Here is a 22,668-nt window from a genome sequence, read left to right on the forward strand (position 1 = left end):
GTTTTATCGCTATGGAGACATTACCTCTGAGCTAACTGGCGAAAGAATCGTCTTATGGTATAAGCTCGCAACGAACGAAAGAATTTTTTGTGAAAAGGAGATTATCGAACAAAGTGCTGACGAACACCGAACGAAATTCTTTCTCCATTTTCCAGACGAACTTCCTACGGAAGATATATTTCTATGGAAAACTGTGGCTAAAATTACGTCCGTTATGCCAGAACAGGCCAAACACGGACATAAGCTTTGACGTCGTATAATAAGCCGTTGGTGGATCCGACATCGGTTACGTTGGATGACTCTGACAGGAAGCATCGTCTTTGATGTCGAATCCAGATATTACACGGAATCTAAATGCAGCCGTGGTAGAGTTTGCTCGTCATGAGACACCAGTCAACCTGCGGACGAAATCTGTCGGGACGAGGAGAGGCAGCTGCCGCGAAAAATGGCATAAACTCGTTTCAAACTTTATGTTTCCAACTGATCGATGAATTTTATTACCAGTCACCGCGCAGAGTTCGTAACCAAAAAATTCCGATCGAAGATTACCTGTCTTGCCAGCGACGACTCGATTTTTCGCTATTTTTCTCCGACGCGTAGTTGTTATCCGACCATCTGATAGTCGCAACGAGGCTCCGTGTGCTCGAAAAATCAATTACGAAAGAAAGTCGACCAAAGAAACCTTAATTCCATGATCTTACTTGAAAATTCATAACCGAGTTCGACTTCATCGAAATTATTCCAAAGATGAATTTTTGTTCTCGTTCGGGATTTTTCTTTCGCTCGTGGTATTTGTATTATTAAATATCAGTATCAACAAGCAACAAGCAACGAAATGAATTATTGTCGAGAGATTGTGCAAACATTTGCTAACGCTCCATGCAGCTGCATTATTTTTTATTGTGCAACTGGCTCGTTACTTTTTCGATAGCTCCAATCCCACAATTTTGCCCGTACCCGATAGAAAATATTTGTCAATTACCCACTAGATTACACTCGCTTACCATTTCGCTCGATTCGATTTACATTTAATGGCGCCACGAACGATGCCTGCACCTGCGTTGCTGCAAAAATTTCTTTCATTATTGCGTGTAATTTTATGACATTTAATCGATTTTCCTATAATTTCTTTATATCCATGGTTTCCCTCCTTTGCAGGGTTTGTCTGCGAGGTTGAAGAAAAGGCGCTTGTAAGCGCCAACGATGTGCTCGCGATCCGTATCCGCTGGAATGACCTTTTCGTCATCGTGTTCTATAGCTACGTCGATATCTGGCTCCGCTTTCAAATAAAAGATGTAAGGCACAGGCTCGGAAGAACGTGCATTGTCCTTCACGAAATCATCAGCCTCCACCATTGCGAATTGGCTCCTTACAGAAGCAATCTTCGACTCGTCCACTGTAGTCCTATCAGTCCCCGAAGCCGTTTTCTCCACCGTCTATAAAAATTTGCGAGAAGTTCATTGAAAATGAAAATTGAATATCGTCTTTGGACGTAGATACGCTTTTTTAATATTTAACTTCTGCAGCAATTGAATTTTATATCGGTGCTTGATTACCAGTGAAAACGACGGAGATAAATCAGACGAGTCCCAAGTAGCAATTGAACGATAAGTATTATTGAATCGTTTATTACTGCTCTTTTTCTCTCGATAATGGTGAATCAACTGGGTGATCTTTCGATCATTTTTAACGCAATTGTATTTTTCTAATGTTGTGATGTCTCAAGTTTGAGCAAAATATAAGAAATTTGTAATTCAATTCTGTGCTAAATATCTCTTTAAAAATTACGTTGCAAATAGAAATTTTTTTTACAAAGAATTAGAGTTCGATTGAAATATGAAAATTCTTATTCTTTTGGTGGTACTAAAACTTTTTGATTCTGTCACTTAATTATTCGTCGTGTAGTATCGAAAAAGGGATAGGATTAGGATAATTTAGGTTTGTAAAATTCTCCTAATACTATTTATTAAGATAAATAAAAAATAACAAAGCTTAATTGGACAGAGAACGATAAATGTTCAACTTGAACTAAAACACAAAAGTCTTATTCCGTTCAAATCACTCTCGCAACTCTATAACTAACAACTCGATCTCTCTACAACGCTAGCAACTCTACAACTCTCGTCTTCGGCATCTGCACTCGCACGCTCTCGCTTCTCAACTCATACTGCTTTATGCCGTCTCGGATCTGTCGCAGGTCATCCTCTTGCATTCGTTCTCGCTGGCGTCTCAACCAACTCTACCCTTAGCGTCTCTTTGTCTTTTCTCGTCCCATCGAACACATGTCCCGAAACCCCGTGGCCAGGGTCACGCAGGCTCTTTCCACAAAACTGTCCACTTGGAAAGACCGACGACACATTGATGTACTCGACGGCGCAACGGCTCTCGCCACTTTGTATACGGTTCGGCCGCTGTCTTGGGCCTTTTGCCCACGATACTACAGTCGTATATTTGTCCACCGTAGCCAGCACAAGTAACGTCTCTATAATGCTTCTCAAAATTTAAAAAAATAAGAAGAAAATGAATGTATTACATAACCATTCAATGTTAAACATTTTTCTACAACAATAAAAATCTCTTTCGTTCGCTAAAATGAAAATGAAGATGAATTTGCTTATATTGAAATATAAAATTTCGAAGATAACGGCAAGGCTAAGGGAAGAAGTTTTAGAAGACACAGCACGTTAATCCGATATTTATCAAGCTTGCCCGACAGAGAAGAGAGAGAAGGTAAAAAAGAATTTATCGATATACGATAAAGTTACCTAACTGGACGAATTAATTCGACGTTGATTAAACAGCTGATTCTTCATAATCGCTCGATTAAATGGATTACTCGCTGTAACAAACTACCGGCCGTGGATCTCTCATAAATAAGAAAAACGCGAACCTCTTCCACTCTCGGCCGTCAAACAAAAGATCGACTCGCGCTACTTATAAAACGACAGATAAAAATTGTTTCGAGAGTTTTTCGCTTAGTCGAGAGTGTACCGTGTCGTCAGCTGCCTTGTAATTCACAGAATACGACCTCCGTGTCCGGCTATTGCGAACTCTTTCTACTTGCCGCGCAAAAAACTCGCCTTGTGCGCCGCGTCGACTCTAATGGAGCTTGAAAACCCGACAAGAAACGAAAAATCAAAAGGCAGACGTTTCGAGTCGAGATACGAACGATACAAATTGAAAACAACGGGAGAATGCGTGGAAACATGGAACGAGGAATCAACAAGAACCTCTGGAACACAGGGATGTATCGAGCAAATACAACAACGTACAGAGACAAAAACAGTCCTTTCGATGATTTCGGTAAAGCTTGACCGTGTTCGTTCTCGTTTTCTATCAAAAGAAAAAAAGGAAATGGTCCACTAACTGTTCGAGGCTGATCGATCTATAAATTTTTACATGGAATGTTTTTCCGTGTAAACAATCGAATTACGAATGACATGGAACGCAAATAGAAATGTGTTTCGCTTACTAAATATTCTAACGAGTACTTTACTCTGCTTTACATATTTTTCTATATCATACGCATTCTATTAACTTGGCACGCTTAAATTTCCCCAAAATGCACAAACCTAAGCAGTCTGATAATAACTGAGCTACAAAAATTATATGATGCACGTAGCACGAAATCTCCTTAGAAACACCCACAATTGAGAAGTTTAACGAACAATTAATTTTTCTGAAAATCAGTGCAACGTGATAAAATGATTTCCTGACAGATTTTCCTTCAAATCAGTTCAATGTGGAAAAGAAATCTCCTAACACCTCTTAACAACCTGTAAACGTAGCGGCAGTAAACGTACTTCTGCAGACACTGATACTTCTGACGATTCCTTCAATGGTTCCCTGGTCGACGTAGCTTCCTGCTCCTCCTCTTCCTCTCCTTCTTCCTGTTCCTCTTGCTCTTCCTGTTTCTCTTGCTCTTCCTGTTCCTCGTCGACCGTGACTGTTTGTGGTGCTGATTCATGTGGTGTCGTATAAATCGAGTCACCCTCGGACTTTTCATTCAAAGAAATCCCTCTGGATTTCGTGCCACGTTTCCCACTTCTCCTAGGCTTTCTACCCTTACGTGAAATCCGTACAGATTTCGGGCTCACTAATAGTTTTGGACGAGGCGGACCCTTCACTTTGCCAAACTTGTCCAAGCCTTGCACCAGGAACGTTGTTATCACCAATCTACCTCCGACTTCCTTGATTGCCTGCAACGCAAAACATCTTTTCAAATTGTTCATTGCCTTTTACATAGTTCACTCAACTTCGATTGCACGTGTGTATTAAAATGTACAGAATCTATTGGGTTGGCAACTAAGCGATTGCGGATTTTGTCAATACCATCTAATGACAAAATCCGCAATCACTTAATTGCCAACCCAATATATGGACTGTGCAATTTTCTGAATTATCAAATTATCAAATGTCCGATTCTTTTAATATTTTAGCGACAAGCAAGAGACAAAAGGAATTGATGGTATTGACAAAATCCGCGATCGCTTAGTTGCCAACCAAATATATGGACTGTGCAATTTTCTTCACAATTATCAAATGTCCGATTCTTTTAATATTTTAGCGACAAGCAAGAGACAAAAGGAATAGCTCAAGGTGTCATAGAGCTATTACCAGATCGGCAGTGTCCTTCCAATGTTTATAATAGGATCGGTAGATGGTCGCCTCGTGCGTAAAATTCTTCAGAAACTCTCTCAACTCTTCCTCGGTCCTCGGTAAGGGCAGTCGCTGCAAAGAAACTCCCTTTTTTATAACGGTTTACGGGGTGTAAACGAAAGTTTGGAAGTTAGGATGAAGAGCGACGCTGTTCACGGAAGGAAGATTGGAAAGTTTAGAGAGACTTTTGCTCGAACGATCGGTCTGATTCTTACGGGATTGCGAGGACTGGGCGTGATAAAGCTAAGCGTCTGTTATCTTTAATGACACCAGCAAAGCCCTTACTTCAAACGGCTCGCTGTCATCCTCTTCCTTTATTCCTGAATGCTCCCATGGTGTGCCTATGGGCCAAATCTTCGCGAATTCTTCTTCGTTTGATCTTTTCGCTGTTAACGTTTCTTTCGATTTCGTTGGTGGTGTTTCTTCCGATTCTTCTTCTAATATTTCCCTCGATTTTGCTTCTATAGTCTCTCGCGATTCTGCTGTTAACGTCACATCTGTAAGTGTTCTAGCCAGGGAAATTTCGCTCGTTGCCTCTATACTTCCTGTAACAATAATATGAGTGTGAAATGGAGGATGATAAAATGACAAGATACAATTTGATTGGAAAATCATATTAAACAATTATGTAGTACTGATTTTATTTTCTTTGTTTTCGTTTTACGAGAATGTCCCGATAAAAGTGATCTTAAGGAAATAATATCTATACGTGCAATGAAATATTGGCAAAACCCCAAACAAAGACAAACAGAAAACTGCGAGTATAGTCTGCAAAATACACAGTTTTTAGACAAATAATTGAAATTTTTTAGTTTTTTATAAATACTTTGCCTTTGACGATTAGTTTCTCGTTTATTTATACACTCATTGTTGATACAAATCTAAACATAGCTAAAGTGTCGAATTATTTATCAGCTACAGTATGAATGATCTTATACCTCAGAGATGTTTCCTTGAAGAAATAATTCTTACAGTTTAATCGCGTGTTAATATCGCGTGTTAATATCGCGTGTTAATCATCCAAAATGAAGGACTTAGATTATGGTTTTTACGCGGTATAAGCGGCAGAACTCGGCGATACTCGTCTTAATTAAATCGCGACCAGCCCTTCTCCGGTTTGTTTATCGCGGTGAAAAAGTTGGACGACAACGGTGCTTTGTTTCGCCCGAACAGGACGGGAAGAATAAAGAAAACTTCCTTCGTCCCTTCGAAACCGTTTATTCCTGGCGTTTTCACCGTCCCATTGGGAGAAATTTAGTGCGCAATAACAGGTATACATTTAATAGAATTACTTATTAAATACAGAAAATTCTAAGATAAAGCCTGCTGTCTGGCAACAGTTTCGTATGCTACGTGACGTCGTAAAATCTGTTTAGGGCAACGTAAAAACGCTACGTGATACCAACGCGAGGACAATGACCACACTTTTAGATTTATTTCGTGATAAGTGCGACACCAACCACTACGATATGCGTTTTCGGAATTACGGCTATCTCGCTCATATTTTCCCACTAGTTTTACGTTGCATTGGCCCGAACGAAAGAAACGCGGAACTCATAGACATCCGCAATTAAGTTATTCCTCTCCTACCTTGATCGAAATCCTCGTCTTTACCAGGAACTTCTTCTTCTTCCTGCTCCGCCGCGACTTCGCTCGGCTCGATTCTTGGCTGGTACCCATCCTGCCAACAGAAAATTGAGACAAAGAATCGTAGATTTTGGAGGAAATTTAATAAGGTAAACGTAAACTGACCGAATAGTTGACACACGTTACTGGCTATGGGTATTAGGACACTTTAGAAACATCGAGTAAGTCTGCAGATTTATTAAAATAAAATCAAATAATCTGGGAATTATCTTTAATCCTACTTGTATACGTAAGAATAATTTTCTAATTAAAATACGTTCGTCAAAAATGAGAAGTTTAAAGGATGAAAGAGTTTGTGAAGTAACGAAATACTTCATATCAGGTTTGACAATTACATGCGATACTTTCATCGTGATATACTCCTTTAAAGAACAATTTAATCACACCGTAATGTTCCATTGTACGTGGCAATGATAATTCCAAAGAATAGAATCATTGCAGTCGAATTTATTTCTAATTTTGTAATTAAGATATTATACATCTTGCCAAAGATAAAGGCAAGTGTACGGTTATCGAAGCAGATCCTTTCGAGCAATAGTGTATTATCATAAACTATCATATTCACATTCGTATACAAACAGATGTTGCTTCCCTTGGGCCCTGGCCTGAAGCAGCGCGAGTTAATAAATCTGTAGGACGCGAGAGAAAAGTTTCTACTTGCACGATAAAAAAAGGTGAATGAAAACCGAGGAACTAGTTTTGCATATCGAACGGTTTGCCCTTTCATTTTCTTCAAAATTCCGCTTAACCCTCGACTTCGACGCGTATGATTCCTCCAGATTATGCGAAATCTCAAGCGAAACCTACCCTCAGCTAATCCTGAAGTTCGGCAAAACTTTAAACGCAGATGGTAGAATTATGGACTATGTCTATGAAAGTGATGTAATTTATAGCCGGTCGGTGGATGGAAAAACGCAAAAAGAAGAACGATTCGTTCGCCGTGACACGAATGGCTTGGAAGTTTGGCCCGTGCAAACAAAACGTCGCGCGATTAATGCATATTAAAATGAAAATTAAACTCGCTTATCTTCCTGCCAGCTGAGAGACGAGGGAAACGTGAGACGGCAACGGCTGCCTCGAACTGCATACATCGATCGGCGGACAGTTTAGAGTTACGTTGCAAATACTCGCTTTCGATTAGGCCGGAACTGTTAATCGTTTGCGGTTTCTGCTAATGCGTTTAAGCCAAAGAGCTCGATACAATCAATCCATGTTCTGTTTACGAGGTTATCTCGACGTCAATCAACCAGTCACGCGATCCTCCATGTTAAAATTCATTACTTTTACATTGACGTACCGACCTAATTTTAATACGTTCACCGTGGCCCTGACTTTTTCCACGGCCTGGCTTCTCTTATTAAAACACGAGCCAGCCCATTGCACTCTCGACTAAATATATTACAGTGAGCTACGATTCATCGTCCAACGTCCACCGTTTCGACTAACTGTTGTCCTCAAGGTCGACCGCCCCTGCGAAACGACACGGCGATATATACATATGTGTGTATGTGTGTGTGTGTGTGTGTGTGTGTGTCTGTGACGTACAAACTTTTAAAACGACCACCTCGCTATTAAAAAGTCACTGGATACTGTGGAAACTAATATCATCTGTTATTTAATTATTCTAATTGTATTTATTTTTCACGTTAAATTTTTTGTTTCTCATACGAGGAAACAATAGTTCTATAAGTATTCGAACACGTACGTACCGTAGAAGACATTTATGAATATATATCCATATTATGCGCGTTACGTAAAACGTATTAAAACTTCATTAGCAGTGTAATGAGACACGAGTAACACGATTACTTTGGTCAAATTTGAAACCGACCAGGAAATATAATACACAGTTTACAAAACATTTGCTGCGGACGTTCATTTAGCGAAACGAATATCGATGTTTATTAACATAATGGATAATTGAATGTTTAAATAGTATACTAAATATCTCGTAGCTTCTACTACACATTCTCGTGTTTCAGGTATTAACAGTATAATAATAACAATCGTGTTTCGTTACCGCGCCAATGAAACTTCAAAATGTAGCGTATTACGCGTAATATATTCATGAACGGTGTCTACGAATGTTCGTGTGTAGGGACATGGAAAGAAAGAAACAGAATTAAATAATAAAAAAAATGACCGAAATTATGACATTTCTGGCAGACAGGCGACCGTTCTTAAACGCTGTGCGGCGATAAGTTTCTATCTCTCCTCTTTGTCTCTCCATTTTTCTCTCGCCAAGTTACTCACAAGAACCATGTCGGGAAAATCGTGTATGCGTGTGTGTGTGTGCGTGTATGTGTATGTGCGATGGCCGAGAGAGATTTAAACGCATTCCCTCGTCGTTGAAGCATGCAGCGTCGTGTATAAATCTCCGGCAAACAGACTGAAAAAGCGCACAAACACCTGAGCTTCGAGACAACGTTGCCTTCATATCGTACAGTATAACGAAAGCTCAAGGTTAAGCGACTAGATGCGATTCGCGTAAATCACGCTGCTCCGTGCGCTTTAAATTCGCTAGGAACACGAGGAAGCTTTGACGAAATTAAATTTCCCATGTTTAGACGCGCCAGCGAATTGCCGATTCTCCGCAGTCGGCTTCTATCCATGATAAAGGGAATCGGAAAATTTGATAACCGACGATATTGTTTGGGGAGAAGATGAAATTTTCAACAGCTCCGCCATCATCGCCTGTTATAAAAAAAAAAAAAAAACACAAGTTCGCCTCGAGTCGATGAATTTTCATCGGGACAGGTATACAAAGTTTCCCGCACTTCATCGGCAATCTCTGCCGGGGATCGTCGTCCATCCGTTTCGATATGAACACGATAGCTAAACTTGTAATTTACGTTGGAAATTTGAAATTCGTCGCCAGAGCTACGCTCGCGATGTCGGAATTTCATTCGGCGAGCTTTCACGACTTCGCAAGATATTTACGCTGGCTCGTAACGTTCGTTTAAATGGCTAGCTAGGCTTTTGTTAACGATACTTCTGCGATATCTACAGCGAAGATATAACCGATTCGTCGTATTCGTTTGGCGAACACGCGACCAAACAACGTTATCTTTTTTCTGCCAACTCGAAATTATTGAAAAACGATATTCAGACGAACCCGAGTTCTTGATCGATTCTACGAACGCGAGAAGTAACCTAGTACATTTTTCCAAAATTGTTCTCTTATCGGTAGTTCCAATCGTAAGCAAACCTAACTCTGTTTATATTGGTAATGACATTAAACTGCTATTGCTGATAAATCAAAGTCTCAAAATTTGTGTTGAATAAATGTCGAACAATGTTAAACAATGTAGTGGAAATAATGGCTTTTGTATCTTGATTTTGATATATGAAATTCAATTTATAAAAAGAATAAGTAACGGAGAAAGATAATGCATATAAAATGTATACTTTCATGAACGGTTATATTTTCACTGTAAGTAACTATGAATGAATTTCGGAATAGAATCCCCATTGCGTGTAATGGCAACCATTTTTCATCGCCCTCTGTCCCATCGCACTTTGACATAAATATCTAAGATCGGTCTGACCTGGAACAGGTCGTTACACGGAACAAAACTTACCTCCTCCTGTTTCAAGGCTTCATCGGCCTTCTGCAATTCTTCCGCGAGCCTTACAACAAAATCGATGTGAGCACGTAACCACTTCTGCCATTCGTCGGCAATTTCCCCGATGTTCGTGAGCCAAATAGACCAGACACGCAGCTTTTCCGATGGTACGGCGTATATCCGCTCCATAGACCTCACCACGTCCCTGCCATTTCGACGCATTATGTCATTTCAATTTCTCCATAGTCGAAACGTCTATCTTTTGCCCCGGTCTCTATTTTGCAAACTAAGAAAAAATTTCTCGCAGCAAGAATCACCGAGGAAAAATTCCGTGCTTTCTCGTATTTTCCAAAAACCGAAACTTGAGGTAAATCGATTCGTTCTTATATTCACGAGATCGACGTTATTTCCCCATCAATTGAATAATATTTATCGAATAATTGGGAAAATAATTGGAAACGGCATGACGCAAATCGAGAGTCAAACAAATAAATTTGTGTTAGCGAGATATTGCGAAACTTCTTAGATTTGTTCTAAGAGGGAAAAAGTGTCCCTTAGCTTGAGGTGTCCGGATTACACAGTGGCAATAAATAGCAGTTCGAGGACCAAGTCCAAAGAATTGTGCAAACAGCGAAGCTAGTGCGAACTGTGTGAAAAGTTCGTATACAGGACGTTTGCCTCAAACATAGCGAAGTTTGCGTCAAACGAATAAATCGTGCTCTTCTTCCACAATACGCTTATTTACCGCGTTCTTAATCTTTAATGTCCAAAGCCTTAAATCATTGCAGAAAATAATATATACTAAATTATACAAAATTGTACACATGTATGTATTAAAACGCCGATATTAAACCCAGCTATAAGTTTATTTGCCGATTAAAAGGAAATTTCGTATTATTAACTGCTTTTACTGAAGAATGGAATATTCTGAATAAAACGGTTGAATACGGTCAATTTTTAGAATTGATTAATAAAATCAATAGTATAACAAAGTGGGAGAAAAATTAATTAAGGCAAAAGAATAGCACGGGAATAAAGCTGAATTTGAATTTCCAAGGGAATGCACGAATTTCTCGACGCAGAACGTAAAAATCTGTTTCATTAGAATTAAATAAAAGGACCCTGCTAAAAGAAACTATTATATAATATATCGATCGGAAATTATTAATTTGACGTACCTTTAAAATAATGTCACACGCGCGCGTTATTGCCAGCTATTAATTAATTGGATTAATTTCATAGTTAGAAGGTGAAACGAGTAATTCCGAAACACGAATTTGTAATTCTTCGTTCAAACGAATTTCCATCGCTTTTAATGGCAAGAAAACTTTCCAGTTGCAGGGATTATTTCTACTAGAAACGAGATAACACCAACAGAGGAAAGATCCGGAGAAGCAAGATTTCCTTTTCCACAAAAGGTTTTCGTTAATCTCGTTAGCAAGGTCGAATAAAATTAAGCGATGAATATGTCTTGATGAAACGTCAAATGACGGGGCAGGTAAGAATATTAACGCACCGATGACGTCAACAGATGAGAATAACTACATTTCAAAAATAGAAACGATCCTATTTATAGCGTTGCTCTTAAGAATGCATAATACTTAAAAAGTGGAAAGTGTTATGAAGGAACTGGCATCTTATCATCGAATAGATTGTTCGTCACACCGACTCAAGCTAAATAAATGAAACGTTCGCGGATAAAGTTGGTCAAATTAAGTTAGATAAAGCATTGCACAAGTTTACTCAGCGTCACAGCGTAGAAAGATGTTCGTACGTTCTGTAATTAGAAAGAATCCGTGTGAAATCGGCAAATGCCCGCGACGATTTCCTGTTTCTCCTAACAGCTTCGATTTGCGTCATACAACCTACACTTTAGACTAAAATTACGGTTCAGCGATCATGAAACTATTTCGAGATCGGATTCACGAGTAGCACGCACAAACGCCACTTTCCTCTGGCTGGTATTTTTCTAGGCCCTCAATTTCCACATTTGCCGGATAGCTTACGAAAGTGCCCGATCGCTTTTACGAATATATCACGTGTGTTGTACGACACGCTTTGAAATTTCACTGACGCCGTAACGAGACACGTCTGTCGTAATTATATTTATTTGTGGTGAAATTTGATCTGATAAATCTGATCTCAAATAGAAATTGCAAAAGACACTGAAAACATATGTTCAATAAAAATTTATTGTACGACATAAATAACCATTTTGGACATAGAACCAGCGTTACAGATAGTTCCATTGAATATTAAAGATTATTTAAATACTCTTATAAACTCTGCGAAATATATGTAGATTTCCATTAAATATCTTGTAACTTTTATATACATTCTCAGATTTTTTTCAAATTTTGCCATTATAATGGTGGCAGTCGTGTCTCGTTATAGCACCACTGAAGTTTCGAAACGTTTTATATAACAACTTTCTGTGAGTCGCTGAACGCACGAGACGAAACTAAACCAAAGTAAACGCGATTTATACGCGGACTGTTTATATTTACGCACGCCTCCTCTAATAAACGAGAAATCTAAACAAAGAAAAATGTAAACCTGTTCGCGTAGGTGTTAGGAAAAAAAATACAATTTTCCATGGTAAACTTACAGATCCGACTTGATTTTTCGAATGTCCTTCGCCTCGTCCGGTGGCAATTCCTGATCCTCGTCCTCCTTCTGAAAAACGAGAACGATCATTTCCCATGTGCTCCGTGAATGTTCCAAGGGGGTTTGATTAACCATAAAGCAAGGAAATATAGCCGTGACAATCGGACGATTGGTCAGAACGATTTTCGGTGGAACGATCAAGTTTATGGGACACTCCAGTCTCAGTGTAACTGGTATAGCATTGCATTCGGTATCGCGGATTGCCGCTAGATTAATGATCATTGGCCTGCCAATTCGTGATGTGTGTTATTAATGACCCAGAGACGTAGGAGAAACTAGGGAACTAAGTTACCAAACGAATGGCCAACGATTCCTGTAACCACGTTCTAAAACAGTTGATGTTCGTGACAAATATCACCCTCGTCAAGCTTTCCCACCCTCTGAATATCGTAAGGTAAAATTTACAAGATTCGATATATTTTTTCATGTTTAACCTATCTGCAAAAATATACAGTATATATGTAACGCATAAAAATACACAGTGTGTATTTAGAAAAAATGCAAAAAATTGTATCGAATCCTCTGTCGTATTTTTGCGACGATGTTTCAGATAGTAACGCATTCCACGATAGACGGAGGAAATTTGTCTTTGTTATTGTTAGCGAGTTAGTTATTTTACAGCATCGCAATCGTCGTTTCTCTTAAAGAAAAAAGCTCGCATATACGGCGTGATTTAATCTAATAACCATAGTAACGAAGAAAAATATCGATATGTATATTTAATTATCGAACTAATTTGGAAATGATTCGCTTTAGATACAATTAGAATCTATCGGGTAAAAACGAAAGGCGCTAGAATATTTATCTGTCTCGTCGAAAAGGAGAAGAAAGCGAGGTTTAATTTAGTTTTCGATTCTCGTAAATTGAATTAGGATCTTCAGAAGTATTTAACACGACATAGTGTTATCCACTTTAATTAAAGTAAACACGGTTATTTTTCCAACGAGAAAGACAAATTGATAGAAAGAAGTTTAGTGACGCACAACATGATAATCTTGTTCCATAAAACTGGTTAGTCGTTAAGTCGCCAGGCTATTCAACGTTATAAAATTAATGAACCGAGTTGGAGAACATCTCGATTACGCGGACGTTTGTTCGCAAATATCCACGTTAATGAATTTTCATCGAATTCGTGGCAAAGAACGGACAATGATTGCGGCATTATGCTAGCGAGAACGACGAGATAGTGAGGTAATGCCTGATACGTATATGGGACACCGCACATTACCCTTTTCATGCATACGTGAGTCAAACACAGCGGCAAAGCGGTTAGCTGAAATAATAGCTCGTATAATCGATGAATATACATTAATATTAACATTAATATTATCAGCAGATTTATTTATTCTTTTAATCAATATTTCGATAGATACACGGAAATTATGGCTAACTGGATGGATCGAACTGCAAGGATTTATTCTTTGAAATTATCATAGTGTCATGACAGAAATTGATTTTTAAAAGCCGATATGAAATGACAAAATCGACGTTTGCAGACGTTTAATCTTACGTAGTAGTTTAAGATTCTTATGGAAATATTTTGTTAGTTAACAAAACTGCAAGAACTTTATTGTTATCATAGCTAAGTATAACGTAAAATACGCCAACGTGCAATATTCTCATGGAATTAAATTGATTTTTAAAAATTAATATGCGATAATATGCGGTAATACCTCGTGTTAAGACCATCTTTCTTTCGCAGATAATCAAATTTATTTGTTAAGTCTACGCGTTTCATTAAAATATTCAGTATCGCTTCTTCTAGTAGTAATGAATTAACCACTAACTTACGCATCCTGATAAAATTCTCATACTATCGTCGCACATCAACCAAAGTATCCGAATAATCATGAACTCCGTTCTAAAAGTCATCAAAAATCACGGTAAACATTATTTTGCTGGTTTACCCGTGCACATAAGATGAAAGATGGTTCTCGATTCTCCATAAACGAACTCGCGCTCGATAAACTACCCGATTGTTAATTTATCGTCGTACCAGCGTCTGTTCTTCGACGATATTAATCTGCTCTGATCGTAAAACAGATACATAAATCTCGTCACGACCTTAGAAAACGATATTAAAAGTAAAAAAAATGGACTCGTAGTAATCGGAAGAACGATACAGAATATAGTAGGACGCGAGAGAAAAATATGGATCGCGCGTGTCATTCGCTGTTAATTACATAATTCTGTCATGACAGAGATATGAGTAACTCGATAGTAATTAACAACACGACATAACGATGATTCGGCGGCGAGACAAGATTAATCAGCCGCTTTTGAAAGCAGGCTGTTACAATAATTAACCAGGCATCCGTGGCTCAAAGCGACCGACATTTTTTCCCCTACTTTTTCTCTACTTTTCTGCTTTAAACTATAAAAATAACAGCAATACGTACAGGCTGAAAAGCTTGTACGTTTTTATGAATATAGTGTATTCATAATGGTTCATTATGCGAAATATTTTAAACCATTAGCATCGTTACGGGGCTCCATTATCGTAATTATATTGGTAAAATTTCAAACAAATTTGAAGATACACATAAAAATGAGAATATATTTCGCGGGGATGGCAAACGTGTTTAAACAATCAGACATTACGATAATAAACTCCTACACTCGATGGAATCAGCCGCTTTAACATTTATCGTACTCTTAAGATGGTTGCGTTATCAGGAAAACTTTTCACCTGGAAGAAAAGGAAAAAAAAGTGGTTGGGACGATTACGAGGTGGCGGCGTGTTTTCAACGTGAACGCAAGGGTCCGTAGCACCACGACAGATAGGAGTCGTGTCGACGGTGAAATAAGTCTGTTGTTATAAATATCGCGCGGACGATAGCAAAAATAGCTGCCAGGGCCGTGACAATTGGGATGTTTCCCGACCATTTCGCGCAAATATTGCGGCAAATATAAAAATCCTTCGATGCATTATCATGTAATATCATACACTAAAATTCTCCTGTTTACAATTACACGAAACGACATCAGATTCGGAGAATCAAAAATGTACTTGACTTCTTTTCCACTGTATCATTCAATGAAAAAGAAAAAAAAAAGAAACATGATAGTTAATGGCGTTGAACAGGAAACTAGATACACGGAAACTAAGGCTACTTCTTCAAGTGTATCAAAACGCGCTGCAACTTCATCCAATTGAAATAAATCGAGAGAGTTTAACTTTCAGTTAATAGGCATAAGCGGCAAGTAACGGCGAGGGCGCTTCATTAATTATCCTTTGGCTAACGAATGTTGCGCGCGGAGAGAACGGGCATCGCTCGATCATGTCCTTGCCTCGGACGATTATTAAAAGTTGTTATTCTTTTAATAAAAGTTACAAACTCTCTAAAGAAGATAGTACGCCGCGGCGGCAACGCAAATACGAATAATTAACTTTCCCATCGCGGCTCCCTTCTCTTGACCCACGCGCAGTCGATACTCCCGTGAAATTAGTTGGCGATATTAATCCGCCGGCTTCCTCTCGACAGTCGTAAATTTGCAGAATTCCCAAAATACAGGAACCGACTCAAACCCCAATAATGTTAAACTGCAACTGGCGCCTTCGACCGCGAGAAAAAGCATCGAACATTCCAACGCCTCTTTCCTTCTATTTTTCCCCCGTTTTTCACATTTTTTTTTCTTCTTCTCCTTTTTTATCTTTCCTTTCTCCAGCCGAGGAATTCCACGTAGAACTATCGCTGGTCTGAAGCAGGGGAATTTTTTCCTCGCGTGAAAAAATGCAATTTTCGAAAGAATTCCGAGAAGATGCCGGCCAGGATGTATTTTCCTATCATTCTTCTACACCCTCGAAGAATGAAAAACACCTCGATGCTCATCGTGAGCGAATGCAGGAATTGTTGGTTAAACAGACGAACGATTATCGATCGGGAATCGTAAACGAGTATGGCAAGGACGATGTAAGTTGGATTCGCGATTAGATCGTCGGTATAATTGCGGCTTGTTGAATCGAACGATTCTTCGTGTATGTCATGTAACTTGATCAATGTTCCCCATTCCTTAGAAAGTAGAATATCTTATCTGTCATTTCGAAAGATTTAAGAAAATTGTATTTTGTTTTTGTTTTATTATTATTATTCTACACGAAGTAAGACGACCGTAAGTTTATTTCGGATATTCTAATTTCATAGCTTCGCGTGATCTCCCTCTCCTGTCGCTTCTCATTTCTACTAACGGTGAAAGGGTCGACGATCGGGTTTTTCCGAGAAAAATCCCTGAATCTCTTTCTACTGAATTTTCCGTGCGGAACGCGAGAAAATCAGTTTGGTAAATTTGCTAAAACGAGGGAACGTATGGTCCACGGGTTCATTTCGCCGTTTCAACGACGACAGACGAATAGACGATAAAACTCACGACTGAGAATTCTCGGGGCAAAAGGTGATTTATCGGCACAGTATTCGGCATCGATCGATATCGTGGCAGAATGATGACGTGAAATTAGCTGCAGCGCTTTACAAATCGCTCCACCATCGAACGATCAATCCCATTCTTTCCCCCCCCCCCCTGTTCTTTACGTTTCTTTTTCACATTGAGTTACACACGATATTAACGAAAAATGTTTTTCGTCATTACGCACTTCAGTGACATTTCACATTTTGACATTTTAGTTTTTTTTTTTTTTTTTTACCAGAGAGGAGAAAATTTAATTTCTTAATAGAATAATAAAAGGCTCGTTAGCTTCTCGAGCTTCGACGAGCTTTTTACCTGTAAATCTCAATTCGCTACGTCGTTAATCAATCACGTATTACAGGAATTTATACTGTCAAATATATATGTTTTTCCATCCTGCTCATAATTTTTAAAATATTGCAATAATTTGACATAATTAATTTTGATCCTCCTTTTATTAAAATTCACCTTTTCCCTCGACAACCAACGTTGAAAGAAAAAAATCAAATTTTTCCCCTGTCACATTCATACGTCATATTCCATTAATCCTTGTAAATATTTTATATCGAATCGTTGTAAAAGCAGATATTCCGAAAGTTAACTATAAAAGTGAAGCTCTAACCAACGAGCTTACAGAATAGACTGCTTTCGGTCGCAAGTATCACACGCGGAAATTGCGGTACACTGAAATTCCGAGTCGGAATGAATATTTCCTTGTCGATGATAAATTGAATGTCACGCCGCAGCGAATTTTTATCCCGACTGCATATAACGTATAAATTATTCCCGACTGGAATTTCTAATGCAAAATTCGCGTGATTTATATACATTGGAAGGTGGACGATAATAAAATTCAGTGGGAGTAAACGATGAAAAAATAACTTTAAAAAATTCGTCATAATTTCGAAAAGAAAAAAGAAATCTACAGATTTGTATCTTCTATTTTTTTATGAAATTAACATCGCGAATGAAACTTGGTTTCTGGGATAGACGAGAGGATGACTGGGGACGTTAGAAAATTTTCCCCGCAGAGCATTTCTCTAATGAGTCACGTTGAGTTCGTTTATTTATCGTAGCATACGAGTAGACAACTAATGAGCCACACAAGCGGGACTTCATCTTGAAATTGCAACAGTAATCCCGTTAAGTGGCCAGGAAATTATTTCGGTCTCGACTAAATTTCCTTTTGCTTTGCTTCGTCCTCGATATCGTGGCATGGATTAAACAGTGGCGGAAATATCGATTAATAAAAATTGATTTATCGTGGCAAATAATTGGATAGAAATTTAAACGCTAGATCCTCACATTATGAAAGGTGAAATTTTCGAAAAAAATCTTCCGATGTATAGTGGAAAGAATTTTTTCTCGAGCTCATTTTTTTTTTTTTTTTTTTTACAACATTCCAAAATCATCGGCATTCTTATAAGTTGATCTTGTATATTTTTTATTAAAAAAAAGTGCGTGTTTTTTTTATTCTTTATATAAAAACTTTAAGGTATTCGCGTCTGTTAAGTCTCTTAAGTTCTCAACTTAAAAGATATTTCATAATATATCTTCGGATTAACCTTAAATGTTACCGATATAATCACGACGTCCGTGTCCTCGTTACAGTGCTAATGGACTTTTTCAAAGTGTCCTATAACGCACATAACGTTATTCATAAAAGTTTCCCATAGCAAATGTTCAAATATCCCCGTAGATCTTTCTATCACGATAATTAAAGAAGAAATTTTGCTTTCCTTAAACGACTCGAATTTCCGAGACAATCCCAAATGCCAAGATCAATGTTACACGACTTTGCGTCATTATACAATCGACTGCCAGAAGGCGAATTCAAATACAGTATCAACATGCAAAGAGCACGCAAAGAATATGCAAACACACATCATGTTTATTCATTTGAAAGTTTCTTAAGATACGTCTCGTCATCACTAGATTAACTTTGTTAATCTCTATCGCGTGTTTTCTCCCTAAAATTAGAAGCGGCACACCAACATTGTATCTCTCTGCTGATCATCTAACGGTTAGTTTTATTTTTAGACAGAATGCTTGTACATTTGTGACTCAGAAGCCCCAAAAAACGATCCGTGAAATCTCTCATCCGGCGCGGTATATAACGGAATAAACGTTTTAAAATTACGTTCCAACATGCGGCATAACGGAGTCCGATGCACAGCAACGTCAGGTCAAAATATCGAACGCCAATTTCGCGATCGAAAACGTTTCTAGGTTTTCATAACGGAAATGAAATTTCAGTTGGCTGTTTCGTCGTTGATATTTAACCGACGACAGTAAACCGAACGCGATACGGAATTTCGTGACAATTCGGACTAATGGCGTGGCTGTCGAATCGATAATAATTCAACATTTAATTACGATTCTGTCATTTGAACAGGACGCGATGCGTTCGGCGAGAGACCGCAAACTATACGCGACGCGGAACGTTGCGGGCGTCGCTGGTATCGGTGTATCGTATCGAATCGGAAGATAGATCGTCGTGTCAGCCTCGAAACAAAGTCAAGAGCAGACCGTCGATATTTCATCGCTGGTGGCCAGCTCGCTGAAAACAAAACCGCGAGCCTGCCGCGTCTGTTGCGTCGCTGTTCGATGAATTACGCAAGTTATGCAATCGTTCTGACCAACAGGAAAAGATCGCCAAGTATTTCTCCTTGAAAGATAAACAGCTATAACGTTTGTCGATTATACGAGACAGAAAAAGTTGGATGGAAAATCGAAGTATAGATTCCCGAAGTATGAATCGCCAGTTGATTTTAGGTGGGTCGTATCAAATATTCAAATACGACGATAGTTTACGTGTTGACTTGGACGAGCTTCACTCGTCCAGATTCGTCGGGACAATTCAAAATAGATTCGACTAAAGCTCGCACGAGAATTACGCCGTTTCTGTACAGTTTCTCTCAGCTTATAAGTCTATATCAAATCAATTTTGATTCGTTTATTGATCGACAGTCAACGGCGATTACATCTCGGATTAATCATTTAGCCGTTAGCTTTAGTTAATCAGTGTAGCTTAAACGCGTAACGGGTAGGTGTCTTGTTACACTTGGCAGTGTGTGTAAGGGAAACTAGTTTCGTCGAAAGGCGGTGTGATATTCCGTCATCTATTACAACGTGGTTTTGAAAGGATGAAGATCATGGATATGTTAGGATCGTTAGTAGGTCCTATAAGTCGCGAGTACCCACTTTGTCATCTTTAAGTCCTTTCTTCGTTGGTGGCAATAGATTACGGTCGCTTTAACGATTCTGTCGTCCCTCTTTGCCTCTCGCTACTGGTCTTCTACGTGAGATAGAATGTCTGTATTTGGAAGAAAACATCGCTACGACGGGATATATCAGTGAGAAAGGAAGGTTAAAACGACGAAAAAGAGGCGCGGTTGAAACGAAAACTTCTCTCCATTCTAAATGGCACAGCGACTGACACAGAGGATATTAAAAGATCGGGCTTATCTCCAAAGACGCGATAAATCTTGGGAACTTTAATCGAGCGAAAGTTGCAGTTGTGTTTGTCGCGATTTACTTCCAGCAAATTTTCTTTCCACCGAAGGAAGAATAGTTGGACAATGGAATTGGCTTCGGAGAAGGGAGAAAAAAAAATGATCTTAAAATCACGGGAACTGCTCGATGCTTAATGAAGTCGAAGGTGCACGAGTGACGAGGTTGAAGAACAAGGGTTCTCGATGATTTCCGGCTAATCGACCGCGTTCACCGTTTTATAAAGATCGCAGAGAGGAAAATGACTTTTTCTGACAATTATTTACCGATCAACAAACTAATATTATCGGCAAACCAACGAGTTAGAATTTTACAACTTTAAGTTAAATCAGATAATCAGCCAACTAGCAAATTGTAAAATTTCATTCCCTTAATACCAAACTTGTTGCCGTTGCACAAATACACGGGTCTAAATTAATTGAAAACAGCTGCGAATAAAATATTACGTTAACGCAACGTTGGCACCAGGTGGGTTGCTACTACTTCGTTTGGTCCTGAACTTATTACCAAGACCATTGTTCGAACATCGTCGTGTCCACCAAAATTAACAACAACCACGAGTCCAGAAACATCACCGTTAATTACGAACAATTCCACGGAACGATCGTTATTCGTCACTAAAAAATAAAAAAAAATAAAAATAAATGTATCGATCGACAAAAGCGAAATCGTAGTCAAGCGAACGACACGAGGAAGCCAAGTACGAGACGCTGGTGGCACTTTCGAAACGCGATTCGGTCCCGACCAAACGATCCATTTTTATCCACGATGGTCGCGAGGATGGCATGCAAATTTCGAAATGCCACGGTGAGGTTGAAAACAATCGTGGGTGGTCGAAGTTCAAGGACGGTGTTGGAGAAAAAAGTGCCCTCGACGGCGAAGTGACCACCACAGGGGGCAAAGATGACTGAGAAGAGGACCTCGCCATTGGCGTGCACGGGGATCGACGGTGTTCAACTCGACGTAGCCCGTAGAGGCATGGACGAAGTAACGGGAGCAGGTGGAGGGGTGCGAAAGCTCGGGCAGAGGATCAAGAAAAGACGACGAAGAGGGAGGAAGAGGTGGCGGCGGAACAGAGCGGCGAAGTAGCTGGCCAGAAATAACTAATAAGACATTCACTCTAAGACGGGCGGCCAACCGGCCCGGACGAACGCGGTGCGTCTCGTATAACTTCGTAATCGGGCACCTTATCACCCCCTCATCAATACGATAACACCACACACTGTTCGTACCTGCGCGAAACAACGGTGACGAGAAAAGCGTGGCAACGGAATATCGCTAGACACACGCGTCTGTATACACACAGTGCCGTGGAAACCTAGTCGCGTATCATTATCTCATCTCTTGGTGTCCTAGTTTCTGCGAAGTGCCTGTTACTGATACTGTTGTAGCCTTCTTTACTCCAGACACTGTTGATTAAACGAACGAAGCGTAACCGGGCAACCAACTGATCGTAAAACAAAAAAAAAAAGAAATAAAAAGAAATATTTGAATGAAATTGGGAAAAGGAGAAGAAAAGAAAGAGAAAGAGAGAGGAGCAAGGAAAAGAGAGAAAGAGACTGGAGAAAGAGAAATCTCAGTCAAGTATATCACGTGTGATATCGTATCGTATTGCATCAAATGCGAATCAAGTGCCGAGAGTGAAGAATTCAATTCTCGTACTCGTGTGCATCGCGACGTTAGTTCCGTCTTCCGGCCAGGATATCCTACACCAGCTGGTGCTTACGCGAGAAACCGACGAATCCGCGATTGGACCCGAGGCTCGGACGCGAGAGAGGATCTCTTTTCGCCGTCGCCATCGGCCGTCTAATTTTAAGTGTTAGATAATGCACACCGGTGCGCACCGGTGCGCTCCGTTACTAAAACGGTACAGCGCCGGCGATGCACACGCTCGCCCAGCGCGCACGCTCGTTCACGCGCTACCATTGGCGTGGAAACGCTTGCCCGCGCGCCTCACGCCTTGCCACGCGAATCGTGCAAACGCGAGGAGAAGAAAGCGCGAGAGAAAGAGAGTGAAAGCGGTGAAAGGTGCACGGTGGTGATGAGTTTACGCGCTGCGAACCTACTCCCTTTAACGAATCCCACAGGAGACGCACGGGATCGGGAAGCCTGGGAAATCTCGGGATTCCGAACATATCGAAAGACGGGACTTTCTCCTCTGTACCCGAGGGGTTTTCGTAGTATTTCAAGTTTCGACTAAACCGTTTCATAG

The 22,668-nt window shown here is 39.6% G+C and overlaps 2 protein-coding genes across 8 annotated transcripts in view; one reads left to right on the plus strand and one right to left on the minus strand.

Moving 5' to 3' along the window:
• Positions 1 to 980: 980 nt before the first annotated feature.
• The window catches only part of LOC100643589 (troponin T, skeletal muscle), a 52,421-nt gene continuing 30,733 nt past the window's right edge, over positions 981 to 22,668 (minus strand). The window contains exons 5-11 of the mRNA XM_012315699.3: positions 12,481 to 12,548; positions 9,888 to 10,077; positions 6,250 to 6,340; positions 4,945 to 5,204; positions 4,618 to 4,731; positions 3,804 to 4,199; positions 981 to 1,436 (exon numbers count right to left, since the gene is read on the minus strand). Of these exons, the coding sequence (XP_012171089.3) occupies positions 1,131 to 1,436; positions 3,804 to 4,199; positions 4,618 to 4,731; positions 4,945 to 5,204; positions 6,250 to 6,340; positions 9,888 to 10,077; positions 12,481 to 12,548 (1,425 nt within the window). The 3' untranslated portion in view covers positions 981 to 1,130. The remainder of the gene's footprint in view (positions 1,437 to 3,803; positions 4,200 to 4,617; positions 4,732 to 4,944; positions 5,205 to 6,249; positions 6,341 to 9,887; positions 10,078 to 12,480; positions 12,549 to 22,668) is intronic.
• The window catches only part of LOC100643462 (RING finger protein nhl-1), a 57,162-nt gene continuing 55,951 nt past the window's right edge, over positions 21,458 to 22,668 (plus strand). For 3 of the 7 annotated variants that reach the window (XM_048411378.1, XM_048411376.1, XM_012315700.3), the window contains exon 1: positions 21,458 to 21,611. The gene's annotated coding sequence lies outside the window, so the exon portion shown is untranslated. The other 4 variants (XM_012315701.3, XM_012315703.3, XM_012315702.3 and 1 more) reach the window with 3 other exon arrangements.

The sequence above is a fragment of the Bombus terrestris genome, chromosome 13 (genome assembly GCF_910591885.1).
Source record: "Bombus terrestris chromosome 13, iyBomTerr1.2, whole genome shotgun sequence".
NCBI classification, from domain to species: Eukaryota; Metazoa; Arthropoda; class Insecta; order Hymenoptera; family Apidae; genus Bombus; species Bombus terrestris.